The sequence below is a fragment of the Astatotilapia calliptera genome, chromosome 22 (assembly GCF_964374335.1).
Source record: "Astatotilapia calliptera chromosome 22, fAstCal68.1, whole genome shotgun sequence".
Taxonomy (NCBI): Eukaryota; Metazoa; Chordata; class Actinopteri; order Cichliformes; family Cichlidae; genus Astatotilapia; species Astatotilapia calliptera.
In genome coordinates, this window is record NC_137442.1 from 18,148,108 (window position 1) to 18,164,547 (window position 16,440).

A 16,440-nucleotide genomic window follows, 5' to 3' on the forward strand; every position below is an offset into this window, starting at 1 on the left:
GGCTGCTGCAGGGCATCAGAGTGAAATAAGAGGAAAGTAAAACACGCGCGCACACAGCCGCACACAAAAGCCCAGAAAAAAATTGTGCTTATTCACACAATGAGCACAAACTTGAGCCGAAGTGGATGAAACGCTTGTGAATGGTGAAATTACACCAGCCTCTTACACACAGTCTGCTGCTTTGTCATTTTTATGTCATTTCAAGAGAAATCAGAAGTAGATGATCTTTGAATGAAGCTGCATCAGTATCGGGTCAAACAATGACACACATGCACACCCTCATACTCCAGTAGAGCATCTGGGGGCCACAAATGTCACAAGTCTACAAACTCTTGTGCCTGATTAGATTAATTACATTCGTTCAACTAGGAAAAAATGTGCTGATGTAACTCTAAAAGTGGAATTACAGTTACATACAGTGCTGTATCCATATCTGGAGTGCTAACGCTCAGTGGCACTGTTGTGACCTGGAAATCTGCATTACAGATGCACTTTGTGACCCTGCCACAGTCTTACTAACCTGGAAAAACATTCATCCTGGACTACTCGGGGGTTATGGGGAAATAACTTAATGTGATCCTCTGCAGCTCTACCACAGGTCAGTCTCTTAATTAACCTGATAGTCTGGAGGAGTGCTGCCAAAAGGTCTCCTTCCTAATCTGTTGAGTTCTTAAATGAGACCTTTCTACCTGCTTAAACTGCAGAAATCTGTAATAGGTGACTCTGCATTTCACCAAGGACAGAATGACACTGAAACTATACTGAGGTCACACTCAGGGTCATTCACCCTGCAAAGTTTGTCTCTCTCTCTCGTCTTCATAATGTAACATTTGTTTCCTTTAAACTGCAAGTTTGCTCGGAGCCCTCAGCACCTGTCCTGTTCCTCAAGCCGTTTCACATACAGGTGTTGTCACACAGAGGTTGCTGCAGCAGCAGTAGCAGTGTGTGCCATTTCGGGGAGCATATTCCCTTTGACGGAGGGATACAGTGGTGAGAAAATAGTCCATAACCGAGCACCTCCAGGCATTCTACGAGCCAGTACAAACATAATGGAAATATTATGGTCCCTCCAGGAGATAGCAGGCAAAGTACTTGGCAGCTTCAGCTCATTCAAGGACAGAGAGGTGGTCATAACTGTAAAAATATCTCCAGATGTTAGAACCCCGCCCCCACACCCCACTCCACTGTCCCCTTATAGGACAGTGGTAATTTGTACCAAGGCATCAGTCACTTATCTATAGATTCATCATTCCAGGATCTAGTTTGATTGACTAACTGATTTTCTTTCCAATACACACCACAAATCAAAGAACATCACAAACACTCACATACATGTTAAGACCATGACAGTGTGCCTGCAGTAATTACCAGAGCACTAAAAAGTAATCATAAAATTAGTCTGTTTGTTCTCACAAATATACATATATCCTCAGTTCCAAAACTATATTTACAATTAAAATAACCAACAGACTCAAAGTAGATCCATCTGACTGCAAACAACTAACACAATAAAATGTTTGTGTATATTGTTTTACAGTTTAATGAGTCAGTCTGAGCATGAACTGAGAATCCGAGTGAACGAAACGGCTCATTAGAGAGCAGGAGCGGATATTAAAGATGCGGTGGAGAAAATTACGCGCACTTCCGCTTTAAAAGCGGCGCTGCGTGTGGCTGGAGAGAGTCCCTGCTGATGCCGAGTCACCCGGTGTGGCACGCTGCTCAGTTCCTGAGCTGCTTATATCTGCGTATGTAGGCAAACACGTCGCTCTGTCGTTGTGTCTGTGGAGGATTTTGCTTTCATCGTTTCTTTTCCGACAGAGGGCGGACGTAACTTTACGCAGGGAAACAGGAGGTGAGGCTACACCTGAGGGATATTTGTCCTCGCCGAATCTGTAAGCAGTTTGTCTTTTCCTCCCAACTCCACTTGTTGATGGGGCACCGAGTGGTTATCGGCGCATTCGGTAAACGGAGTTACTCTTATGCGTAATTTGGACAAAACCCTGTCTGAGGGCAGGGCGAAGGAAGTTTTTTTAGCCTTTTTGTGGCAGATGGTTGGGATGTTTGGCGACCGGTAACAGCCTTCGGCATCAGATCACATTACACAAGCTGCTACCAGGTGAGCAGCGGCATGGGGAACCAGATGGACAGGCTGTCGCATTTAAGTTACGCAGAAGTTCCCACAGTGGACCCCAACGGCGTGGACGCCGAGGACGGTCCGCGGATCGGCGTCTCTTACATATTTTCCAACGACGACGACGAGCTGGAGGACGGCTGCGCGGTAGACGGCTCCGATAAAGACCCGAATCAGGAAGAGAAACAGTACGACCAGCGCGACGAGGTGGAATGCGCCGTCTACAACAGAGACGAATGCATTTACGAGAAGAGCGCAAAGTCGGTGAACCTGGAAGTTTACTCCCCAGAGAATCTGCTAAACAAATGCAAACCAGGTGATCTGGTGGAGTTTGTGGCTACGGGTCAGTACCCGCACTGGGCGGTGTATGTGGGAGACTTCCAGGTGGTGCACCTGCACAGAGCCGAGGTAAAGAACCGCTTTCTGACCGATGCGAGTCAAGGGAGGAGGTGTCGGATTGTTAACGAGCTGTACAAATTCAAAGCTCTGGGTCAGGACATGGTGGTGCAGAACGCGATGGAGCAGGTGGGATTAAAGGACCGGGAGCTGAGCTGGAGAAACTCTGAGTGTTTTGCAGCCTGGTGCAGGTTCGGCAAGAGGGAGTTCAAAATGGGTGGGGAGATACGCATAGGCAAGCAGCCCTACAGGTTGAAAATATTCATGACGGGCAAACAGCCGCACGTGCTGGAGTTTCAGAGTTTGGAGGACATGATCATGGAGAAGAGGAGGAACGATCACCTGGGCAGGACAGCCGTGCTTCGGGAGCTGGCCGCTCATTACAGCAGGATGGAGGAGATCAAAAGCGAGCCGGGAGCTGAATGATGTCCGCTTTTTCGTGCTCTTCAAAATAGGCTAATTGCGTTGCAACTTAAGTGTAGAGTAGCCTTTACCGAACACAATCTGTTACACTGTCCTCCTCCAGCCTGTAGCAAACATCCATATCTTTGTTTTCTGTTAAGCACAGATGTCATAATTCCTACCTGAATATTGTCAGTCCAGCTGTGGATTTTTGGTCCATCATGTTTTTATTAGTTACATCGACGCTACTGCCTTAACGCCACAATCTTCAACATCCTCTGTTGCCATATGGCCTTAGCAAACATGAATTCAGCTATCTAAGATAAATTGAATAGCCTGATTTTCATCCCCTCCCAAAAGCCTCTCCAATCACAGAATGTATAGTTTTATAAAAAGCTTTACACATCTGACTTAAACTGTCATGACTCTGTAAGTAGAGCAGATTTTTTTTTCTCTATTTATAGCGTGTCTTGTTACTCGATCCTTGTGTGGTTCAACTTCATCTCATTTCACCCAGACAGCAGTGTCAGAGCTGCTCGCTGAATACAAGCAGTGTTCGTTTTGCCCTTAAGGGTAATCCTCACTCCAGCACATCTGAAGAAAATGTTGTGGAGCTTGTCTTTGTTATCTGTACCCGAAGTTTAAGTAAACCATGAATCTTTGTCTCTTTTTGAAATGAGTCTTGTTGTCTGTGCTCTTATGTTTGATTATTAGAGTAAGAAAAACACAATATGGATTCAGTGCATCATTGCATATGATACATTTTCTTAATTGTTGACTGTCCATAAAAGATGGATGTAGATGCTGGGTCTCAAAAGTAAAGTCCACGTAGAAGTGCCTGAAACTTGTGGGTTTTTAAAAAAAAAAAAAAAGGCCAGCAGGGGGTGATTACTCTGGCTCATAGACAGTATTAAAAAACAAACATGGATGCACATACCCCAGAAGGACTTCACTGGTTAATGAGGTCCTGCTGTGAAGCATTGGAGAAGAGTTTTGTCATCAACACCTTTTGTGTTCTGAAGGTTGATGTTAAGAGCGAGGGACAGGTCTGAGTATGAACACTTACTGGCTAATCACTTGTCAATTACAAGTCATTAACCAATGAGCATATTCTGGCTAATCCTCTCTTCTTGTTCTCAGAATCACCAGAGGTATAAGATAAAGGAAGTTGTACACAGCCAGGCTTTCTTTACCTTAGCTGGTTTGACAAAATCTGTGGTTCTTAACTTTCTCTCTTAAGTTAGGCTTTCGGTTTCAGGCTGTGACGCTGTGATCACATAAAAAGGGGAATGCAACACTGCTGCAAAAAATACAGGAAACTAAAGCCACATCAATCTAGTGATCTAGCACACAGAGTGGAAATATATGTTTAAAATGAAGTTGATTACTTTTATTAGTGCTGCATGACAAAAATATAACAGGATACCACCTGTGCAACAAGTGCAGTTTTAACTACACACTTGCTACTACAATAAGTGGTATTACAACAAAGGCGAAGCGATTGGAAACGACAGCAACTCAGCCACAAGTGGTAGTTAATGTAAAATTACAGACTGGGGTCAGTGGATGCTAAGGTGCATAGCGGGCAGAGGTCACCAACCTTCTGCAGAATCATTTGCTACAGGCCTCCAAAATCCATGTGGTTTTCAGATTAGCTCAACAACAGTGTGTAGAGAGCTTCATGGAATGTGTTTCTATGACCGAGCCGCTGCATCCAAGCCTTACGTTACCAAGCGTGACGCAAAGCCAGTGCAGTGGTATAAAGCACATTGCTACTGGACTCTAGAGCGGTGGAGACGTGTTCTCTGGAGTGATGAATCATGCTTCTCCTCCTGGCAATCTGATGGACGAGTCTGAGTTTGACAGTTGCCATGAGAACGATATTTGTCTGATGGCATTCTGCCAAGTGTAAAGTTTGGTGGAGGGGGCATCCTGTTGGTGTGGGGTTCCTGTTCCAGCATAACTGTACCCCAGTGCACAAAGCAATGTCCATAAAGACATGGATGATTGAATTTGATATAGAAGAACCCGTCTGGCCTGCACAGAGTCCTGACCTCAACCCCACAGAACACCTTTGGGATGAATTAGACCAGAGACTGTAAGCCAGGCCTTTTTGTCCAATATCACTGTCACACCACCAGTGACCAGGTTGGGTTTTGGCCAGTAAAAAACACATCTTGCAACCCATTAATGGACTCAAAGTTCTATTTTGTATGTCTCAAAATGAGTGACTCAATTGCAGGAGGGCTCAGCCGGACAACGTTTTCCTACAGGAACAGAAGTTTTTTAAAAAAACAAACAAAAAAACAGATGAAACATCCCTGTTGACTAAAATTGATGAAGGTTTTTGGCACTTTTGGCTTCATTTTTCAGACCTGGATGCTATGTTCATCTTTTACACTGATGGTCTATGGTCTGACTGTAAAAATAAACCCAGCTATATAGAAGTCGAAGGGGAAAACAAATGTACTGCCTACTTGATTTGTGATTTTGGGAAACAGTTCCCTGATGGGTTTATAGGTCAAATTGCTGGTTTAAAGTGGCATTCAGTACAACATGAAGTTCCAACTTTGATTTGACCACACGGTTTTAAAGGCACAAGCTGAAATCTGTGCTCTTTAGTGGAAATGTGCATGATTTACCGGTTATTATGAGGTAGCTTTGCATTTCATCTGGACTCACCTTTATTAGAGCTGTCACCATAGTAACCTAAGCTGCTTGGATAATCTGCTCTCTCCTGGTTTAGACTATCAGAAAGTAAAATGCCTGCATTAATGAACTCTGAAAAAACACAGAGCCACAATCTGAGATGATTCCAGGAGCCAGAGAAAGGGAGCCGGAAGTAGATCAGAATTAATAATTAACAAAAAGCGCCTTAAGCAATATTTGTTCTGGGGACCCTAACGTCATGCCTGTGTTCCTGCTTGCAGAAGTGAGATATGCACTGTATTCAGCCAGAAGCAACAGGTCATAAGGTGAAGATTTGGCCCAGTGAACAAACTGGAGGAAAGTTTGGATGAAAAACTTCTCACAGAATGAAGAATCCCTCCTCCTCAAACTACAACGAGTGTTTACAGTGTTTTTTAGACCATCTGTCCACTTTGCTATTTAACTAGCACTCCAAACAAATAGCAGGTGGCAAAAGGACCATCATACAAAAAGCTGCATTGGTTTTTGCATATAAACCCACTTTTCAGTTTTGCAGTGTTCCAGACAGTAAACCGTTTCCACTGAAGCTCTTAAGAACACGATGGAACATGGTTATTGAGTTTTTAAAAGCCCCAGTGGGATGATACAGCTTTACATCGGCAGAAAGACTGCACATTGTTCCTCACTGATGGCAGTGATAAGCGTAAGTAGTTAGAATTTTAGTAGTCTGCATTGTGCAGTTTTCTCTTGAAGCCCGTGCATAACAAACAATTACTCCAAACTATTTTGAACATATTAATTTATTTGTGCAGTTTATTATTCGTGAAAGAACTCAGATGTTGCTGCAAGGCAAATATTCATCAGAGTGTCTTATATATAGGTTGCAATCTGAGCACTAAAAAGAAAGGCGTCGCATAAATAGATTTTTACTTCACCCACAAAAATTAAGAATACTGGGGGACTTCTAACAAATACCTACACCTCATGTCCTTCACATTTCATTTATTTCAACTGAAATGCAAAATGACTGCAGGTTGCATTGACATGTCAAGTATACAGTAAAACTGAAACCACGGCTTTCTGATGTTTTTAACTTGTACTTAAATGTGACATCCTGTCAAACCTATCAGAGGAACTAACATGCTAAAATAGTTTGGTTCACGTGGTTCACCACTGTGAGAGATATCTGGGCTCTTAAAGCTACTTTGTGTTTCCTTTTCCCAGAGGTTGCTTTCACATTCTTTGCAGCACTCTAATCAAATTATGACACGGTAAACCATCCTTGGAGTCTTGTTGAGCTCAGTCTTTCCAGAGTATATTAGACACTTTTGTAGTGAGCCAGGAGTCGTTTAAAAAGACAGGAGTGCATCTGCGCAGATGTTACTGCCGTGGCTGCAAAGAGCTAATATCCTCTCATGTGAAAATGATGGAACAGCCTCCATGTGAGTGGCACTGCAGACAGATTAGGTCAATATTACAGGGCATGAACTCAAAAATGACTGAGAGACAGTTGAGACCCTGTTTTTATCTACCTGTACTTTTAGCTTGTTTCCTCACTGAGGTTTGAAGATGGTTCGTTTAGAGTCGGCTGAGGTTTTTAGCTCGTGACCCCTGAAAAGGAGAAAATTCCTAGATTGTGGCCTCACTGTGGACACGAAAAATCCTGAAAAACCTAAATAAATAGCAGAACACAAACTCAGATATGCAAATGAATATCTAATTAATAAAAAAATTGTCAAAAAGTTATATAAAGATTCCATTTTCAAAAAATTCTGTTCTTAAGCAACATGTGAGCCAGTATATTGTAAACTAGTTACTCCGGTGTTCCTGTGATGTTCCTGGTAGCCAATGTGGAACCTTTACTTTTATCACCAAGTGTGCGTTATTTTCATCTGGCTTCTTCTTCTTATGGTAGATGAAAGGACAGTCTGACTGCTCTTACTGGGAGGCAGAAGTCATCCAGAGTTAACGGTCTCCTCCGTCCTTTCACCTGATGGGATGTGAAAGTTCGGATATTGCCAAGGCAACCCAATTAGAACTGTCAGCGCTAGCAGCTCTGCCTGCTTCCACTGCTGTGTAGGCTTTGTTTCCACAGGATGCTGATGAGTTGTCGAGATTAGTTGAACTCACATAAACACGTTAACAGCCCAAAAGACAAATCTTATACTTATTCCCAGCTCCATATGTTATTCTTGAACTCTTTTAGAGTTGCTTTGCATGAGTCACAGGGGATGGTTAACTTTGATTTAAAGACACTTAAAGAGTTACTAACAAGATTATTTTCCTCATAAATAGACCAAGAAAGCTTTGAACTCAAGGATGACCACTGTGCAACAACATATATGCTTCGGAAAGCATGAATTACCACCTGGATACTGAAAAAGCATCTATCAGTAAAATGCTCATCGTAAAATATTTCACATTTCCCACAAAAAATATCTCATTTTGCAATGCAACTGCTGCTCGTTACTTTTATGGCGATGTTAGACACTCGCAGCACTTGTTTAATGTTATGGCTGGTAAGATCATTGTCCTTGGTTTTGGATTATGAGGCACTGCAATGTACTCCTTTAAAGTCTATAACCAAAGGCCCGAGGGCAAATATTCATTACGCTCACTGTTTTCAGGCAAAACATCTCATTTAAAGGAGTAGACTGACATCTGGGGTCTGGGAAGAACCAATCTAACCCCCCATCCACACCCCCGTGTCTTTTTTTAATGTAGCTTAATGTAGCATAAGTAAGAATCTTTTCATCCAAGTCTTTATAAGAAAGTGACGCTCAACTACTTCTATGATGATAACACTAGAGTACAATAACAAAATTATCATCTACAGCACATAATAGCTTTTTGAATTCCTGTGTTTTTTTGTTCTGCAACAAAAAAGTAACAAGTCCACTTGATTCCATTAAAATGTATCTTTTTACAGCAGTGAAAATATCTGCAGATCAGTGCCCTCAAATAAACAACCTTGTTTAATCCACTTCAGGACAGCAACATACAGATTTACAAGGGCGCACGAACACACAGCTTTTACTAGAAATGAGAAAATAAACTAAAAAGATCAACAAACTGCCCCCACACTGAGGGCCGCCACGGTTTCATTTCCCCCCCAAAAAGTTGATTAAAAAGTTTGTGAGCACTAAAGGAATGTGAACGTTTTAATATTCGAGCCCTGTTGTTTTTGTGGCGTGACCTGTCTAGACAAACGGGAGGGGATGCTGGGAAAGGCTTTTGTTCATTACGCCTGCCTTTTTTTGATAGTGAATAACACAGCCACGGGTGCAACGCAGCCACCACTCTCTGTGTCTTTTGAGTCATTCCAGGAAAATTTCCCAGTGCCTCCAGGACAAGGATTACACCGTGATGTCATAGTTGAAAGACGGCCGAAATGAGAAATGACTAATCAGGGTAAAATCAACTAGAACGCAATGCAGCAAATCACAATGACTGATTACTGGTGTGTTGAATAATGAGGATTTTATGAGGCGGTCATTCTGAGATGGATCCAACGTTCATTTGAAAGCAAGACTGTGTGACCTTTGCTGAAGAGCAGCCAATATGGAGCAGCAATTAGTGGATAATAGCAAAAGCTAACATAGAGAGTGACAGTAGCATAAATGTAGAAGAAAGCAGGGTGAGCATCAGTGGTTTGACTTGTTGTGTTGTCTAGCCTGATGCGTTCCTATTTATCAGCGATATTTGATGTATTTTATTTTGAAAGGGTTTTAGGATACTTTTTGCTTACTTTCCTGTTTTAATTTGTTCCTTATTCCTGTCCACCTGTCTGCTTTTAAACGTCTGCCCTGCACTTATTAGTATCACCTGTGTTTAAACTGTTATACCTGTTCCCGTTAGCCAATCAGATTTGAAGTCTCCTGTTTTGTGCCTGCCCATTGCTAGGCTGTCTTTGAACCACTATCATGTGGTTTTTCTTGTTTTCCCAAAAGATCCGTTGGACTGTTTCTGTCGCGTGGCGAGAGGCAGAGTAGACTCAGTCTGCCATGGGATGGGGCTCTTTCCAGTTGTTAAAATACCAATTTTCACAGCAAAGAAGAAAGAAATATGCTTATAGAATGGTATAAAAAACATTTAGGTCCATTTTTCCAGAACTTAATTGCAAATTATGCATTATTTAGGGCATGGCCAGACTAATTAGCAGACAGCTGCCTGTCTGCAATGACTGACAGGGGGCATAAAACAGAGGCTGGCTCTCACATCACCTTAAAGTGGAATTTATGGGAAATTTTCACAACAGCAAGTGTAACTGCTAAAGTCAGCTAACTTTTCTAGCCTTAACCACCCAGCCACAATAATTTCCTACTGGCCTTTCAAGATTACTGCTGAGTCGTGAGACTTCTAGAGGGCTAAGCAAACTAATCAGCACATGACATAACAATGACAGCGTCTGTTATCTAGACAGTTTATGGTCGGATGAGACCAAGAAAGTCACGTAGAAGCAGCAAAACTACACAGAGTTCTGTATTTTTCATGGATCATGATTTCATTCCAAGAATTGTTCTGTTTAAAATTGAAAGTCTTGCAATCATGGCATGACAGAATACGCTTTGTTGGACTCACTTTGTGCTTATCTCACTAAGTTTGCACGCATCCCTTTACCGGGAAGGCTGCCAGAGCATTTCTCCCAAAGCGTTGCCTGAAGCGGAAGTCTTTTGCTTGAGATCCACACATGAGAGGCTCAGCCGAGCGGGCTAAGATGCAGAAGAGACAGGTGGCTTCATTGTCTGTGTGTGCTTTGTTTATAGCCGCCGTTATACTGGTCTTTCCCATGGCAACGCTTGCTGGCAGTGGCTCTTTGAACTGGTCATTTTGGGAGGAGAGGGCCTTGTGTTTACTGGGGGTACTGAAGTCAAATTAATTGTGTTGTTTTTAATGTCCCCCAACTGGAGCCAGGACAATTTGCATCAGCTAAGTAAACACAATTATTAAACTCTTGTTCACAGAAAGCTTTCGGCGAACAGGTTCGTTAAAGCTTGACTCCTTTGAGTAAAACGATCCGTGGTGTTTAACAGCCTGACGTGTCGCATGTCGTGTCTCACTACAGTTTACTGTACACCAGAAGACTAGCTCACCTTGCAGAACAATACTTTGTTCTCAAAGTCACTTCACTGTGAGATGTGAGGTTTGGAAATCCAAACGCAAATTTGCACACTGTAACCAAACAGTCCTTTCTCTGTGGTGTTAACGCACCATTAAGCCGCTAAATTGGAGGACACAAGGGCGGGCTCTGTGAGTCAAAGGACGTGGTAGCCTAACATTTCTTCTTTATTGCTCCTTTATCTGTTTAAACAGCTGCATATACAGGCAGCTTTCAAAGGGAGGAACAAACATACCTCAACAAATTACACAAATGAATACTTTATGCTTTTATTTCATCTACGAATGATGACAAAGTTTAATTAGAAGGCATATCTAAACATCTGGATGCTAACTTTATTTAATCTGGCACTAGTTCCATATTTAAGGTTTAACTGCTTTGCAGTTGCTGTTGTCACCATTCAGTATCCATTAACTAGAAAAATCAAGTCATTAAAAATAATTCTGCCATTAGCTAGCAGTTTTTTTTTTCATAGTTAAACATGTATTCATTTTCCGTCTTGCTTTTTCCAACTATCCAAATGGGGCTGTGGGAGTAGTGGGTACTGGAGCCTATCCCAGTGGACACGGGGCAGATCATTGATCCATCACAGGGCTAACAAGGCAGATAACCAAACAGCTAACATGCATGCATGTGGAAAGAAACTGGAGGAAGCATGAAGAGAAGATTCAAACTCCACATTGCTTTAAACAGCCCAGAGAGTGGACTATATTTATCAAAGATCTAATACGAACATGGAATGTGTGCTGATCAGGCGCGAGGAAGACAGGCACTGTACAAAAATGGCAGATTATAAGACGTGAAATAAACAGAAGCTGCATCACGCTGGATGATAAAGTAACGCACAAACGCAACACAGCAAATCTTTAAACAAGACCAAATTAAAGTGCCAGAAAATGGAATAAACAAACAGAGCACAAAGAGGAACTGGAACACGGGACCAGCAAACAGACAAAATAACTAACTATGCAGAAACAAAGCATTTTATTTAACACTTGCATGAACTTAACATCATCCAACCACCCAGCTCAGGGTTGTTGGAGGGATGGAGCCTGTCTGAGCTGTCACACCATCCAAAATAACTCAAATCAAATGAATCAAACTGAAATAACAACTCAAATTCAGAGTAAATATTTCCTGTCATCACACCATGAAATGATGAAACTTCAGCAGTTGACAGACGCTCCCCCAGCACCAGCAAAACAAGAGAAACACAACATTAGATAAACTAATGTAAGGGTCTAATGCATTTTCAACAAATGCTAAGCACGTTACATAGAATCAAAGATTAGGTGTTATCATGAAATGCTCTGCAAACACTGAAAAGATTGTGTTGCCATCGGTGTAACAGGTCTGCTCCCCTGCCTGCATCCCGACATTTGCGCCCTCATTATGTGACAGTCTCCATGCAGACCGCATCGGGCTGGATCCCTCCAGGCCACAGGAGTGCCACTGTCTAAAATAATTAGTCTGTTTTAAAGTCTTGAGAGGCTGTTTAAAGCACAAGAAGGCAGTAAAGCGGTACTCCAAAACTGGTTTGAATTCTGTCTCTCCTCCTCGTGTGTCTGCAGCTTTCGCTCAACAAACAAATTAACAGCAACTTTCACGAAGCTGGCTGAGTAATTACTTGTTCAAAGTGCGATGCTCTTGAAAGCACAGAAAATTGCACTGCACCAAAATGCCAATTTTCACATTAATTATGAATGTATGGGCGTCTTGACTGTCATCTGCTTGCACTTATTTTCAAGCAAAAAGAAAAAAAAAAGTAATTTTCCGACTTTGCTCAATCTTTTCGGTTCCATCAGCTGATTTTCGGCCCTTCTCAGAGATGCAAGTTTGCATGAAAGGATTAAATTATGAATATGAAGGAAAATACACGCTCTTAATGAGTCTGTTCCACTTCGATCTGGTGTTTTTTTTAAGGTTTATGGCCTAAATAAACTCAAAACATTCACACTTTGTTATATTGGATGGAGCACATCATGTAAACGGGCCATAATGGCATGTTCTCCTGAGCCTCCGCTGAAAGGGAGCATATTGGTCATATAATTTTGATGGCCGACGGAGTGTAGGGGACGAGTAGATGGTTGAGCGACAGCCTCTCTCTGCTGGGCAGCTGCACGCAGCTGAGGACATGCTCTAACTGCCACATGCCATCTGTCTGGAGATCTGGGGACCAAGGTGTTGCTCCAAGTGCGTGTCATTATCATTTTCATTGTGAAATGGGAGCGGAATAGCAATCGATCACTCTCAGAATCTGATCTTAGGTTGTTGTTCATTTTTCACTTTTTTCACAACTGAGGGCAGGGGTTCAGGGAAACCGAGGAGAAAACTGAAGAAAGTAGGGACATTTTAATTTTATCGTTGATATTCAGCTGGGACTTGGATGCCCTCCCCTGTGACTTAATCAGTATTCAGGAGGTAGCCACTCACATTTCTCTCCACAGGGTCTGAGGCTTTGGCTTACCTGTCTCTTCTGAGAGGCTATTTGTTCAGATAGTGTCAGTATGGTGAGCTTCCTCTGCTAATGATTCCACACGCGGTTGAGGTGCTGTCACTAACAGCTTTGCCAAAAGAGAAAATTGACTCCTCTGGTATGGTACATAATTCTGCAGAATTCTGACTGCAGGGAGGTCAGCCAGGATGTTACACGACATATCAGTATTCATGAAATTTTAGCCTATCCTGGAAACCCCTCGGCTATCTCGTCTTTGATCTCTAGTCGTGTCTGGGGAGTACGTTAGGCCAAATGAGCATCCACAAACTAATTGCTGCTCATTTGCATAAATTTGTGGCTTCCAGATGCCAAGAGTGTCAAATGCAAGGATAACAGCTGGCTGAGTCACCTCCCCAACATGTGAGGGTGAACTCTGACCTTTATCATGGCTCTAATTCTGCGTCACTCTTTTCAGAAATGTCACTTTGGAAAGTAATTTTACTTCAGGTGGATATATTTATTACTTTATTTATATACTTCAAATTACAATCTTGTGACAGCATGTAAAGTGGAAATAAATACAGGATACAGTGGTATGAAAAAAAGGAAAGAAAAATGAATTATTAAAGGACAACAACTGAAATATGTTTATATGGATTTTAACTCCAACTAAAGATTTCAGAAAAGCACAACAAGGGCAAATAAATGAATAAAAATAAATAATAAACACCTGTTGGAACAGCTCACAACTAATTAGTTTCATCTGCAAACAGGTGAATAACACGACTGGAGTAAGGCTGTGTTAGTGTCGTCAGATTTGTTTAGAAAGCTTCCTAACTGAGTGAAGCGACCGTAATAAGAGCTGGTCAGATTCTCTAAATACTAAAGAAGGGTGCTTCAGTGTTTCCTTTTTTTTTTTTTTTTTATCTCCATCAGCAAAAACAATCTGGATAACTGGCAGGTGGCAAATCATGTAAGTCTAAATAATTGTACGTATTCCATTTCCAGGCCATAACCTACTAATATGTTTTGAATGTTGAATTATTTTTTTTTTAACAACAGGCTGTCAAACCCACAGCTGACCTCTGCTGTTATAAAAGTTGCTTCAAAATTAGTTGTTGTTCTTGTTTGAAAACCACAGAGCTACATCAGCTCTCTGAATCAAGATTATTGTTGATAATAACTCTATCAAAGGGCTTTAAGAATCACTACAGTTCAGTTTGTGTTATTGTCCGTTGTTACATTCTGGGTCTCTAGAACCATTTTTTTTTACTTTGGATCAGGTGTGATCGTCGAGGCCTGGAGTTGGAGACCCCTGATGTAAATATAAATAGAAATGTACATATTATTACATCATAACACATCTCTATTTATCAAATGACATATGAATTCACTTCTACACTTTACAGTATTACGAAGGTGGTTGGATTCTAACTGAGATACATCATCACTGTAACTTATGTTAAACATTTAACAATTCAGTTCAGTTCAATTTGTTTATATTGTGCCACAACAACAATCACTTGAAGGCACTTTATATTATAAGGTAAAATCCTTTCATTAGAACAGACTATATTCAAGTTTAGAGCTCAACATGTATGAAACCAATCACCAACTAATCAATACTCTTGAGCAGAGTGTCAGCTCTCCTGGAAGATCTCTAGACCTCAATACATGGAAATAGGATGAGCTAAAGTTTTAGAGGGTCTAAAGTTTATGTCTTCCACTAAACAGCATAATTTGGTGCCAAATGTAAATTATTATAAGCAACTTTGTTCCTGCTTTTTCCAGGCTGCAAGCAATTTTTAAATAATTCAGTGTTTTTTTTATAGGGTGATCATATTTATACTGATGTGTCTGCAGCAGCTGTGTTGCATTCAGTCTGGGTTTTCTGTTTAACCCTCTTCATGTTTTCCTAGTAAAACAGTTTTATTATTACAAAATCAGCTTTTCTGTTGCCAGTGGGTCTGTACAACTTTGTGATTAGCCATATGGACCAATGTGACCCCTTTCATGTGAACACACTTAGTGTTATGTTGGAAAACCTTTGTATCACTTATTGAGATAATAACTGCCTTTGTGTAACAGCTCAGCTGGATTGCAGGCAAAGCAAAAATATCCTGGTATGTTGAATTTGCTTGAATGAGCTTGAATGAGCTCAAGTGAAAACTGTTTATTGCTGCATACAGAAATGCAAGTAAACACTACTGACGTTTTGCGGACACATGACCACAAACCATATGTCATTAACATGACTGCCATTTTTTTGACAATGGAGTGTTTGTTGAACCTTTAGACAAAATATATAAAAAATATATCAAATTTTAATCTGCATATATGAGTTTTAATTTGTATCACATTTTCTACATTTGCCATATTTTTGCAATTTAGTCATTAAAAATGCAATTTATATCATTTTTTTGAGGGTAAAAAAGTCACGCTGATGATGTAGACGTCTCAAAAACTCACAAAAACATGTATCATGTACGATACGCCTGGCTCTGAAGGGTTAAAGTGGGATTTGCTTTCAAAACAAAAGCTTCACTTTTCGAAACACGTTGGCTGCAGTTCTGAGACACAACTTTAACTTTGAAAGTGAACTCTCTTCATTTCCTGTTTGCGTCGCAAGTTGTGCCACCGCTTGGCCAGTAATTAGCAAGTATTTGTAGACAAACATGAAAAACTATAGGCAAAGCAGAAGGAGACTTTTGCTTTTGGTGCAGTGCTTTCTTTTAATCCAGTTTCAGAGGAGGTTGTATCACGTTAAATATGGCGGCTAGCTCTGTGAGAGCAATGTGCACACAAAAACTAAAAACATGAGGTTTACGATAACCTACGGCAGGGAAAACACCAAAATATAATATGTATATACTTTCCCTAACCTAATCTAAACTGAGTCAAGAGATGGTAAATGAAAATTTACAGCATGCTTTTGTATCTCTTTGACCACTTTAATCCCTTTTCGGACTCCAGTATTTTGCCCCAAAACACGTTGAGATGCTGACTGGAGGAGGCAGAATTGAACCGCTGACCTTCCAATTTATGGCTGACCTGCTCTGCCTCCTGAAGCATATTAGTGAAAAGGTGTGTGTCAGGTACTCACCATGTGGTCCACCTCCTGTGCTGCAGGTGTTGCCAGGCAAATGCAAGAGCCACTTTCAAATTCTAACCTTGAAACACAATACTAACCCAAGGCCGGCATGATGGAGAACACTAGTGAGCATCAGGCTTTAATTGATATCCACAGGTCCCTGCTGATATAACATATTTTATGAAAATATTTTATGAGCTACAACTTCAAGTGAG

At 41.3% G+C, this 16,440-nt stretch overlaps 1 protein-coding gene across 1 annotated transcript; it reads left to right on the forward strand.

Moving 5' to 3' along the window:
• Window positions 1-1,656: 1,656 nt before the first annotated feature.
• On the forward strand, window positions 1,657-3,605 carry lratd2a (LRAT domain containing 2a). The gene has a single exon (XM_026156202.2). The coding sequence runs from the start codon at window positions 2,129-2,131 to the stop codon at window positions 2,951-2,953; it is 825 nt and encodes a 274-aa protein (XP_026011987.1). The 5' UTR covers window positions 1,657-2,128; the 3' UTR covers window positions 2,954-3,605.
• The last annotated feature ends 12,835 nt before the right edge of the window (window positions 3,606-16,440 follow it).